The 12,584-nt window shown below is 42.1% G+C and overlaps 2 protein-coding genes across 3 annotated transcripts in view; one reads left to right on the top strand and one right to left on the bottom strand.

The window, feature by feature from the left end:
* LOC106603034 (serine/threonine-protein phosphatase 2B catalytic subunit alpha isoform) overlaps positions 1 to 3,016 on the bottom strand; it is a 54,527-nt gene extending 51,511 nt beyond the window's left edge. Inside the window, exon 1 of one of the 2 annotated variants that reach the window (XM_014196149.2) lies at positions 2,637 to 3,016. In XM_014196149.2, the coding sequence (XP_014051624.1) occupies positions 2,637 to 2,691 (55 nt within the window). In that variant the 5' untranslated portion in view covers positions 2,692 to 3,016. The remainder of the gene's footprint in view (positions 1 to 2,636) is intronic. The other variant, XM_014196148.2, reaches the window with a different exon arrangement.
* Positions 3,017 to 5,212: 2,196 nt separating this feature from the next.
* LOC106603036 (ubiquitin-conjugating enzyme E2 D2) lies at positions 5,213 to 9,287 on the top strand. Its single transcript, XM_014196156.2, has 7 exons — positions 5,213 to 5,517; positions 6,662 to 6,725; positions 7,014 to 7,045; positions 7,139 to 7,216; positions 7,412 to 7,517; positions 7,711 to 7,804; positions 7,894 to 9,287. The coding sequence occupies exons 1-7, from the start codon at positions 5,494 to 5,496 to the stop codon at positions 7,937 to 7,939; spliced, it is 444 nt and encodes a 147-aa protein (XP_014051631.1). The 5' UTR covers positions 5,213 to 5,493; the 3' UTR covers positions 7,940 to 9,287.
* Positions 9,288 to 12,584: the final 3,297 nt, after the last annotated feature.

Below are 12,584 nucleotides of genomic sequence, written 5' to 3'. Positions count from 1 at the left end.
GTCTACTCCTTTAGACGCTCGTGACAGTATGTCTATATAGGTATGTGTATTTATGTATGCATATGTGTATGTATATGGATATATATATTTACAAAAATATATATATGGGGGATTGGAAATGATGCAGACAATTACATTGATGGAAGCAACAATCTTTCCGCAATATTAAGCTGATCCACTTCTTAAAAAAAAAAGTTCTGGGTCCATACATGTTAAGAGAAGAGATCAAGAAAATGTTAGAACGAGGACCACCACCTTCTGTCTTTGCAAGTTATGCGCCACCTCCCCTTCCCAAATTCGAAAGATGCTAACACGGAACCCAAACCGGCTGCGCACGTGCTCCATCGTGCATAAATGTATTTTGTCCCCCCACACCAAACGCGATCACAACACGCAGGTTAAAATATCAAAACAAACTCTGAACCAATTATATTAATTTGGGGACAGGTCGAAAAGCATTAAACATTTATGGCAATTTAGCTAGTTAGCTTGCACTTGCTACAAGCTAATTTGTCCTATTTAGCTAGCTTGCTGTTGCTAATTTGTCCTGGGATATAAACATTGAGTTATTTTACCTGAAATAAGGTCCTCTATTCCGCCAATTAATCCACACATAAAATGGTCAACCGAATCGTTTCTAGTCATCTCTCTTCCTTCCAGGCCTTTTCTTCTCTTGACTTTATATTGCGATTGGCAACTTTCATAAATTAGGTGCATTACCGCCACTGACCTCGTTCGTCTTTCAGTCACCCACGTGGGTATAACCAAAGAGGAGATGGCACATGGGTACCTGCTTCTATAAACCAATGGGGAGATGGGAGAGGCAGGACTTGCGCAATCTGCGTCACAAATAGAACTGACTTCTATTTTAACCCTTGGCAACGCAGAGGCTTGTTGGCGCGCACGAGCAGTGTGGGTGCAATAATTGAATAATATCGATTTCTACATTTATTTTGTAACGCGAGCACACGACGCGAGCGGTGTAGTCAGCCTGTAACACCCTCGAAATCGTGATTTGTCCAAATGACCAGTGAAGACAAGCAAAACACGGGAACTACTGCTGCTCCTTATCCTAGCATCCCATTAAATCCAAACAGATTATCTTGGTTTACAGACAGAATCTTTCCACAACAGGTAAGCACATGCCAGATTGTACAATGCCTGGATAGTTATTTTACTTATAAACTAACCACATGTTATAGCAATCTGATGCTTGGCAGCACAGTCGATGACGTGACACCCAGCCATTGGTTGATGCATGCAACTTCTGAGCAGGGGCACACGACCTGTATGTGACAGTTGTCAGGGGCTTGGTGGGTCTAGCAGGCAGTGATCATCTTGATTTTATACTTTCACATGTTCTGTAAGAGATTAGACTCCCCTATGAAACACAGACCACATAAGGTTCCCACCCTTACACTACGATAAACCGAAGAGTAGATGTATAGCCCTATTTTCAATCAAGTGCTACAGTATTTGTATTTTAAACAATGCATATTCAATATATCACAATGCTGCTGTCCGGGCCTGGATAGCTGCAGCACCGAACTCGGGTTTACATTAGATTAAACCTCGTCTGCGATTGCAGACAAGTGCAATATGATTGCAGACAAGTGCCATGGGGTTGGGTGTGCAATTGAGACTCCAATTGTAAATAAAATGCGTCAGAAATAAACTATTCCAATATTGGAAAGCGGCAACCCCAAGGAGGAGCCCTGACGCACCACCGTAAAATGACTAAAACTGTCAGAAATCCCACGGGATGGCACATTTATAATAAAACGCCATTTAACATGAACGAGACGGCAAAGACAGTGACTTATTATTGAAGCTCAGTCGACACTATTTTACTTGTGGCATAGCCCCTATACATCATTGCAGACGACAGCACTTTTGACGCCAGAAAATGATATTGCAGAGACAATAGGGCTATTGAAAGAAAAGACTACAGGTCTACATTATGTTATATTTTCTATGATATGCATACTAATAGCCTACATCATAGCAGCATATATTTTATTGGCACACGTGCCAAAGAAACGTGAATATAGGCCTAATCGAAACGAGTGCGTAGTTTCAAACTCAAGATCCAAGCAAAAATAATCTATATGTTTTACTCATCGACAGTGAAAACTGCCACATACAATTCCAATATAGATTGCAACCCACCCCATCCCCCAAGTGAGTACGTAGATCCACGTATTCACCAAGCGCCCTCTATCACGGTGCCAGCGAAATCATGCTGCATCACTGCCTCAACCGCAAAGACGTCCACGGCAACACGGCCTCATTTAGTCTCTTCTTCTGTCTGTCCATGACTAAATTCAATCACATTGGGACAGTGAAAAACATATTGCCGGGACACGATTAGGAAGAGTTACCCCCCCCCCCCACACACACACACACACACACACACACACACACAGTCTGTAGGCTATAGCTATAAACACAGTCACTGCCTTTCACTGTTTATCAACATCACAGGTTCCGAGCAAAATACAATTATTTATATAGCACATCAGACATCCACATGACGCAACCCAACCCTAAACGAGATCTTAAACGGCACACAATTAATAGCGTATAGCTCTTAATAGCCTATAAAATAATCAAAAAAACAAAGAAAATGCACTCACTTTTTACTACCCGATCGGTGGCGTTTAAGACCATGTCAACGTTAGACATCTTCATGGGCAGTTGCGCTCTTGAGGCAAACTCGTTTTTAGTCCTCCTTGCGGAAGTGACTGTTTATTCTCGGTGTGTTTTCGCGGTTGCGAGATTTGGTTGGTGCAGTGGCATCACTTGGATACGTCCCTCCGTGTATCACTGCCTGCGCTGGGGATGACTACTGCTACCCAGTTAGGGTGGATGCTGCTGAGGAGGGTGCTGTGCTAAGCTGTCGTGTGGGGGAGGATGGAGGGAGCGAATTAGGAGGGGGTGGCAGAGAGAGAGAGAGTGGGAAAGAGCGAGCTCTGCTCAGGAGATCCTCACTGCGCGCTGCACCACCCCGACATGGCGTTGAGGGGAACTCCTACGCAAATGTTTCACGGGGCTGCCTGATGCTGCCATCAGGTGGAGGCAAAGCCGGGGTTTCCCAAAAACACGCACACGCGCCATGTTTTTGTATTCTATGCACTTGCTGAAAGGGGTGGGGATGTGGCCTGAGACGCATAGGTCTGTCGAATACTGTATTTAGTATGGTTGTATCGGTGAAGGTTCCTGGGGTAAAACATTGTGCCATTGATTTTTGTGTGAGATGTTATTTCTCCAACATTTTCAAATATTCAGAGAGACCTATGGGAGAACACGTGGCATCAATAGAGGAGATGACAAGCCCAAAATGTGTGTGTGTGTGTGTGTGTGTGTGACAAGAGCACATTGAATACGTAACCAATCAACACAGCACATTTCCTGGAAACTTTCAAATAACCATGGCATGTGGTTGCGCAAACTGTTCTGCCTCTCAGACCAAATGTGTCTGGGTGCCAAAGAATCTTGGATGAGTAGGCCTATTAGAGGAAAGTGGAAGTCTTAACGGCAGAAGGTTTTCCTGCAGCCACAGCCCCATAACAGGTGCTTTGAATGAATATTCTCATTATATAAGCTGCCAGAGCGCGGCGCTGTTCAGTGTCCGTGGTTCTGAAACCAGCGACCAGTCAGTCCGCGCTCATCGCAGCGCTGTGCGTAGTGCTGAATGTTTGCCCGCAGGTAGAGGGCACCTTCCCGTAGGCTAGATTCACTGCGGATTCTAAAATGTAAGTTAGAAAAGACGGACAACTTGTTTTGCCACCTCAACAACACACTGTGCTGTGGTGTCACAAGCACTTGGAAGACTATTTGTATTTATCTCAACTATCTTTTTTAGCAGGCCAAAGACAGGTAGCCTATGATGCGATCATGAATATTGTAGGTTTATCTTAATTTAGCCTATAGAGACCTACCTGTATATTGGGGATACGCTTTACAATAGCATTTACAATTTACATTATAGGCAGGTGGTAGACATACAGTGCAACCTATAATGTGGCCTAATTGGCCATTACATTTTATTTTTGTTCTAGTAATTTCTACAATTTGTAACCCATAAGAATCCATCTAATGAAACGAATTTTGCTGACTTAGCTCAAACAACTTGGCTGGGATGCCTTACTCATTCCCAGTGGTGTAAAGTACCTACGTAGAAAGTACTTAAAAGCACTACTACTTTAAAGTACTACTTAAGTCGTTTTTTTTTGGGGGGGGGGTATCTGTACTTAACTATTTATATATGTTTCACAACTTTTACTTTTACTTCGCTACATTCATAAAGAGAATAATGTTATTTTTACTGCATACATTTTCCCTGACGCCCAAAAGTAGCCGTTACATTTTGAATGCTTTGCAGGGCAGGAACATTCTCAAATTCATGCACTTATCAATAGAACGAACCTGGTCATCTCCCCTAATGCGTCTGATCTGGTGGACTCACTAAACACAAATGCTTCGTTTGTAAATGAGGTCTGAGTTTTGGAGTCTGCCCGTGGCTATCAGTACATTTGTTAAAAAACAAGAAAATTGTGCTGTCTGGTTTGTTTAATATAAGGAATTTGAAAGGATTTATACTTTAACTTTTGATACTTAAGTATATTTCAAACCAAATACTTTTACAAAGGTAGTATTTTACTGGGTGACTTTAACTTTTACTTGAGTCATTTTCTAAGGAATCTTTATTTTTAGTCAAGTATGACTATTGGGTACTTTTCCCACCACTGCTCATTCCCATGTAGGCCTATGGCTACAATAGAAGTCGTGGATTGGTGGGTCTTCTCTTCATCTGGATTTGTTGCCATGACGGGCTAGGACTTTGTGATGACTGTAGAAATGTGTGTGCTTGGCTAAATGTTCTATGATGTAACCTTATGCATATTACATGAACAAAATAAAGCTCTGAAAACGGTGAAACAATCTCTGTAGGCCTATTTCTTTTTGACAGCTATGAGGTTGCAGCTCCATCCCTTGTACATATGGTTCCACAGTTATTGTATATGAATATAAAGTTTACCATAACATGGGTAGGCCTAATTATGGATACAAGTGGGCTATCCTATTTATACATCTAGCTAATCATTAGAAAATATAGCACAAATTAGTCAAATCAAGGAGTCATATGGGAGGAACTAGTGGAGTTATGTAGCCAATTGCATAGCTCTAACCTGTCCCACGGTTTCCAGCGGATGTAGCGTGTCGCAAGCAGACGATTGCATCACAGTCTACCGAGAAGTGATGCGGTGCCCACTGCCCACAGCTGCTAGGAGGAGCCGGGTGAAGCGCACTGTATTTCACTTTCGCTAGGCTACTCCGATAGTCAGTCGCCGCATTGTACTGTAAGACAACAATTTAAAAACGTAGCTAGCTAATTTTAACTCCGGGGGGGTAACATCTGTGTGGAGAGGCAATAATCGTTATTTCGCAGAAGTAAACCGACCATACATTGACAGCGGCACGAACACAACAATGGCCCTGAAAAGAATTCATAAGGTAAGGAAGTAACGTTATCTTGCTTCCGTGCTAGCTAATTGCTAGCCCCTTTTGGCCTAATTACGAGCTAGGCTACTAAAGCAAAACGGCTTGCTAGCCCACATTTAGACAGCTTTCCTCATCTACCGCCTGGTCGGTGGCTAACTTCTGATCAGATTAATTTGCTTTTGAAAACTAGCGTTAGCTTGCTGGCTACTAGTCAGTTAGCTAGCACAGTTTAGCGGCAGATGACATCGATAACAGTGCGCTATGCTAGCTAACAAGGTAACTAACGTTAACTATGAGTTATTGGCTACTAGCTAGCTAGGCAACGACGTTAGCTAATTTGATTAGCAAGCTACCATTAGCTTATTATAGTTAGTTAATTAGGTAGTTAGCATACTGGCGGTGGTAGCTAGTTAGTTTGGCTAAATAGCTAGCTAGCTTTAATCATAGCTAGGTAGTTACACTTGGCAAGCTAACGTTTTTCGGGAAATTCCTTACTAGCTAGTACTACCTACTAACGTTACTTCCTTGTTGTAAACAAATGAACATCAGCTGCTGGTATCGTTTACACTCCCAAAAAATCACGTTTGGCATAGCTACCATGGTCCTGACCTGTCTAATGCCAGTAGTTACTTCAGCAACTTGACTTGAACAAGCTATAAAATAGTTTTACCATTGTCTTCAGTATCAAAATGAAGTTACTCTGTATGCTCTGTTGCCTTCATCTGACACTGGCTGATCAATGATTCATGAAAACGATTGAAGTTGACAGATTGTTTGACTTGGAAAGGAAAATATTTATCCGTCAATGCTATTCTAAATCCAGTACTATTTCTGTTTCATTGAGGACATTTAACTGACTTTCAGTTATGGCTGTGGCGGAAACGATGCTCAGTAGTAAACATGAATCCCGCAAACCCGTACAGGACAGGTCTGACCACAATGTTGTTTGTAGTCCTTGAAATGAGTTACATTTTGATAGGCCTCTGGCAACAAATCTGAGCCTAGCCTACTACATACCAGCCCACATTTAGCATTGGAGACATTGTATGCAGTTTGGCTGAATTACTAATACAATACAGGCATTGTTCATGGAAGTATTATTATTATAGTTTTTGGAAGAAATTAGAACTCTATTTTATTTAGTTTTTTCTCCTAGGAGTTAAATGATTTGGCTCGTGACCCTCCAGCACAGTGCTCCGCAGGACCAGTGGGAGATGACAGTAAGTCACCTCTATCACACAACACCACCACCTGCAAATGACTTTCACCACCTATTTCAATCAATATTCTTGATGGTTCATATCTTTAATCACAGAAAACAGTATTTGACTCCAAGAATACTGTTGATGAAATGTAGCCTATAGATGGGAGCCAATAACGATTGATGCTGGTATTCATCAATGACACCAGTTGTCATTTGCATACTGGCACGGAAATCTAATTAAAGCACTATTTACTTGTAATGGTGCTCATAGTGTATTAAAACAGTTTTCTCCTCTCCTACTTAGTGTTTCACTGGCAGGCTACAATAATGGGACCTGTAAGTATACCCCCTTGTTCTGCTCTTTAAAGTTTAGGGGTTCACAGCCTTTACTCTGGGTCATATAGTAACCATCTATTTTCCTTTCTGCAGAATGACAGTCCGTATCAGGGCGGCGTGTTCTTCTTGACCATTCACTTCCCCACTGACTATCCCTTCAAACCACCAAAGGTAAGGACTTATCCTGGAACTTGTGGGTAGACTTTTAATGTAGCTATGCGCTAGACCTACAATGATCGTAAAATTCCGTCATGCATGACTGTTTGTTTTCAGTGCATGCGACGTCTCGTCATTGCGGTAAAGGAGACGGTGAAAATGTAATACATTTGCAAAATACAGGGGGAAAAAAACATGTCCTCCCTATAGGTTGCATTCACCACAAGAATCTACCACCCGAACATCAACAGCAATGGCAGCATCTGCTTGGACATCCTGAGGTCGCAGTGGTCGCCAGCACTCACCATCTCCAAAGGTAAGTCCAAAATGGTGCTCTTGGTTTATATTTGTATATGGGTCTAGATCATTTGTTTTGGTTGGTTTAAACCAGTATGGTTTGAGTTTTCACAACAGATCCTGGTAAGTATGTCCCGAATTATGCTCAGGAAGAGGTCAGAGAGTTACATTGATTGTCAGAACTGTGGTGACTGTTGTTGGTCGTCCTACAGTCCTCCTGTCCATCTGCTCACTTCTGTGTGACCCAAACCCAGACGACCCACTAGTGCCTGAGATCGCCCGCATCTACAAGACAGACAGGGAAAAGTAGGTCTTACACATTTTCAACATTCAACACATTTTTGTATAACCTGTCTGCTACAAGGGAAGTGATTTGTATCCTGCTGTCATTCCAGATACAACAGAATAGCCCGGGAATGGACACAGAAATATGCAATGTAGTCTCAAGGCATAACACCAGAGAATCTGCCTTTTATATTCGAAGGCTTGGGGAGCTTTGAACGAAAAGAGGGAAAAAGTCTTGTTGGTTTCCATCGGAGTGATTTCTTTGAGCCACACCCTCCCTCTCCCTACGCACTTCACCTCCATCCTCCTGCCTCACCCTCTTCAAAACCTGTCCAGCTGCGGTGTTGTACATATTTCAGATTGCATATTGTATACCCCACTGTCTGTTTCTGCCACTATGTCCAACGGCACCCATGTAGGACCACTCTTATTTGATTCCAAGAAGCATTCCTTATAATTTTTTATGAACCCAAGGTTTGCTTTCCCAAGATAGAGTTTTTTTTTGTCTTTTTAAAAAAAAAACATTTTTTATTCTTTTTTTTCCTCCCTCTGTGCTTCCAACTATCCTGTGAGATGATGGTAAGGGTGGGGAGAGATGGGACTTGGAGAGTGTTTTTGGCTATGATAAGAAATAGCTTTCAATCTGTCACTATGGTTCTGGAAACCTCTAGGGGACTTTTTCTGTTTGGCTACGGTATGCCCAGGATCCCGCCTCAGCCCCACCACAATATTAATCACTGTCATTAAGATGATAGTTAAGTACCGGTGGACCCATCCACACTGTATGAAGTGGGACAATAGAATAATGAGACAGCGATCTATTGATAGCAGTATCTGAATATAACTTCCAAATTACTGTTTTCCCTCAACTTAGTCAAATGATATACTCCTTGTTGTTTTTGCTAAAGAAAAAAAATGGTGCCCTTTTAGATCGCCCTTTGAGCCTTCATTATATATTTTTTCTCTCAATGGTGGAAAGTCTTTCTTTTTGGTGTAGGTCTGATTTGGAAACAGCCAATGTTAGGCAGATAAGTTGGGTGGTACATGTAGTTTGTGACTGAAATGGTATTAATCCAGCTTGATCGTCCATTTGATCTAGCCTGAAAGGACAAAGACTTGACATTAGTAATAAATAATTTTTGAAGGCAACTTCACAAGACAAGCTCTAAAATGTTTTAAGCAACAGTAGCACTAGACTAGACGAATATGATAAGAGTTGAACTGTCTACCCTCAAGTGGGCTAAGTTGAAGGAAACAATCTGGGATGTAATTTTCAGTTATTTTCATTAAAAAATAATTTAAAAAAGTGAACTCATTATTCTGTATTCACACTTTGTATATTTGAGCTGCCATTGTTGACTTAGCTCCAATGACTCATTGGCTGGATCTCAGAACCCTGGACTCAAGGACTTGAGTTCCAGACCGACAAACTTCTGTATATTTAATTACCCAGGAGCTCATGGAGCTTGTGTTAAACTGTGTAATAAACATGATTATTAAAGTTGTGAGTTTCACTGTTTTATTTAATATCATTGCTCAAATATTTGCTTTTACAATTTTATCTGAAGTCTTTGTCAATTTGAAAAGATGAATATCTTATAGTTTTACTGTTTTTTTTTATTTATTTAACCTTTTATTTAGCTAGCCGAGTCTTGCATGTGCCCTATTCATGTCGGAGATTTTTGCTGATGTTTTCATCGCAACAATGAAACCTACGAAATGAACCTTTTTAATACAACTGTGGAACATTTTGCCTTCCTATTATTCCAACTGATTCATACCATCATGTTGTCTCACTCAGGTCCCTTTTACAGCAAACTTTACATTAAGACTTAGGACCAGGCTGTTCTTATTACTGCCAGCCAATACAATCAATTATTACATTATTTGAAGCAAAGTTACAGAACCTGCAACTACACTAGACCCGAATTCCATTCTTATATATTAGTGCTGCGCTGCTCCAAAAGTTGTATGGAATATTTCAGAAACAACTGTCTGATTTGTGAGACTACTGTACAACACTGTCCTGAATTTTTAAGGACAAAGCTGGGCCAAGAGCCGCATAATATACTTACACCAATTCAGCTGTCTCACCATGATGCTCAATTATAGTATGTATTTAGGAGGGGTTAGACCTTGTGTACAATATACAAATAAAGGTGTCTTTATTTCCAGGCAACAAATTAGATTATGTTTTATTCTCCCACTAGATGGAGCTCTATCATTGGGTTTGGCTCTAATGTTAGTTCGATTTTTCATAATGTAGGCTTAACGGCTTGTGCCATTCATTTGAGGGCCACAATCAGCTAGCCACTGTGGCATTTACAGTGGCTGTAGTCAATTAAGAGGTGTATGAGATGTCTTAGTTAAATGCCAATAGATACCGTAAACATATGTTATATCTATATAATGACTATGTCCATTTGCCGTGGATCCCAAGGGTAGTTTGCGGCCTATCACATTCTGAGTGCAGAGAATGAACGTGATTGCTTGTGGTCTGAACAACAAATCCTTGAAATCACGCCAGTGTTGACTGCCAGCAGCCCAGTGCAGCTTGGAGCGATGAGGCGCAGGTAAAGTCTACTATAGTCTACTGCATGTTTGAGTCATATACCTTGTGGTGAGGACATTTACCCACACAGAGAACCCATATCACCAATAAAACGATGGTTCTTTCATTCACTACAGGGGCTTGAGGCAGGGCCCAATACCCTTCCACATTTTGTGTGTCCTTGAATTTGGCAGTACTGAGGGGACTGATGAGTGGAGGGAGGCCAGCCAGATGAATGGGATGAGCCTCTGGACTAAAACAGGAGGTGTAAGGTGGGGAAGACAGCTGCACAGGGAGGTGAGGTACTGTCTTCTCATAAGGGTGTGTGGGAGTGAGAAAGGGGAGCTGCACTGTGATGTTTGGAGAACTTGCTTAGCTTGCAACATTACTCAGTGTCTGAGAAACCGGATGTTCATCTCTCTCTCTCTCCCTTCCTCTCGCCCCTTTCTCTCTTCCTCTCACCCCTCACTCCTCTTTTAGGCTTCCTTTAGAGGCTCTCCTGTGGCGCTGGTCATGTGTGCAGCTGGAGAAAGAGGCCGTGTAACACTAATCCCCCGGCCGGCTCAGGAAAGTACTCTGCCTCGCTTAGCACAGAGAGAAAACAACAAAGAGCTGAGTGTGGCTGCAGCCCCAGGGCTCAGCGCGCCCACAAGAACGTCTCCTGTGTCACAGCTTGCTGCTGCCTCCTACCCATGGCCACTCTCTCACCCATTGCTCTCTCGTTGTAACGCTCTCTCTGACACACCCCGTACCCGTGAAAAAAAAGACCCTTTCGGGAACTATGACGCCTAACCTATGTGTGTGTGTGTGTGTGTGTGCACGTGCGTGCGTGTGTATGTGAGTGTGTGAGAGAGATTGACTTCTGAGGGTCCAGATCAGGAATGTAGACAAGCCTAGAGCGGACAGGAAAAATGTGATCAGTCTGGACATTTTAAAATAACAAGGATGCACATGCGCGCCTCTGCACTATATATCAAATCAAAGTGAGGGACTCATGTCTGCGTGCTTTTAATCAATTTGAAACGAGTAGGCCCATGTGACCAATTACGAGAGTTCACTTATAAGTGTTATAACACATATTTTGGTAACGTGGTAAATATTGACCCCTTGCAGTGCATACACGCCGTTCCTCAAATGTCGTGCACACCCTACTCCACTATGCACATGCCTCAGAGCTTGGAGTTGGTATGGCTGGTGGTCCACATGAAAGTGATTTCCAAAGGCGCAAGGGATGACGAGGGGATTGACGTCTGCTTAATATGAGATAGGGTTAGACCAGGCATATTGCCAGAGCCATGCTAGACACTCCAGGGATTACGGAGAAATGCGTGTCCAATTTATGCACGGCAGTGCGTCTTGGGGGAATAGATGCGACCATTGTGCACTTACCTTGAACGGAACCCTTGCTTGTTATCCCACAGCCACTCTCAGTAAACACAGAAGCCTACAGGTAAAAATGATAATAATAATTGTAGAATGATAATAAACCAAATGGTGGTACAGCACTATTAATTGAATAGATTAATGGTACATTGTGGCCCTACAGGTAGTCTAGCAACACCAATCTATAGCCTATATTCTACTGACATGAAGAGAATATAAACGTTTGGCTTGGCTAAATTACAACAAATGGCATGATGAGTTAAACAAACAGGGAGATAAGTAATCACAAGAAACCCAAACCAAGCGATTCACAGGTGGCCATCCATGTGCTTACCTGTCACATTAGTGATTCCTCCACAGAACGTGAGGTGTGAATTGAGCGTAATAACAATTCAACTTTGGTTTCAAACCCAGTAATTAAGTCAATGTTTGGTGCTTCAAAGGATAGCTCTTAAGTGCCCAAATTTGCCATTTTTTTTGCAGATTATGCAATGCTTAAACATTGATGATAAAGTTGGTAATTTTAATAGGTCATGTCATGGACATGCCAATTACAATTATTGTTTACCAAATAGGTTATTTCTTTTTTCTTTTTGAGGATGTGAACACAATTACACAATAATGCATTACTCATTACGCATGAAATTGCTCTGCGTAATAGTGACCGAAAGGCTGCGTTTCGTGACAGATAAAGGTTTACTATTCACTGTGTGTGTGTATATTTGTGTGTCCAAGTGAGAGGGTGTTTTTGTCTGCGGGAGGTTGGCTGACTACTGCCAGTGTTGAACACCCCTCCCTCTCTCTCCCTCTCTCAAGCTGCCGCGTTATTTTCCAGCTCGGAACCTCAACCGCACGGCTCGATCGATT

This window comes from Salmo salar, chromosome ssa04, assembly GCF_905237065.1.
Source record: "Salmo salar chromosome ssa04, Ssal_v3.1, whole genome shotgun sequence".
NCBI classification, from domain to species: Eukaryota; Metazoa; Chordata; class Actinopteri; order Salmoniformes; family Salmonidae; genus Salmo; species Salmo salar.
The sequence above is the reverse complement of the archived record's forward strand: the minus strand, read 5'-3'. Positions and strand labels throughout refer to the sequence as shown.

Excerpts from the sequence above, each read along its gene's own strand:
- LOC106603036 (XM_014196156.2), top strand. The coding sequence starts at position 5,494 with ATGGCCCTGAAAAGAATTCATAAG. Across the intron at positions 7,217-7,411 it reads ATCCCTTCAAACCACCAAAG|GTTGCATTCACCACAAGAAT; the intron begins GTAAGGACTTAT and ends TCCTCCCTATAG. Across the intron at positions 7,518-7,710 it reads AGCACTCACCATCTCCAAAG|TCCTCCTGTCCATCTGCTCA; the intron begins GTAAGTCCAAAA and ends GTCGTCCTACAG.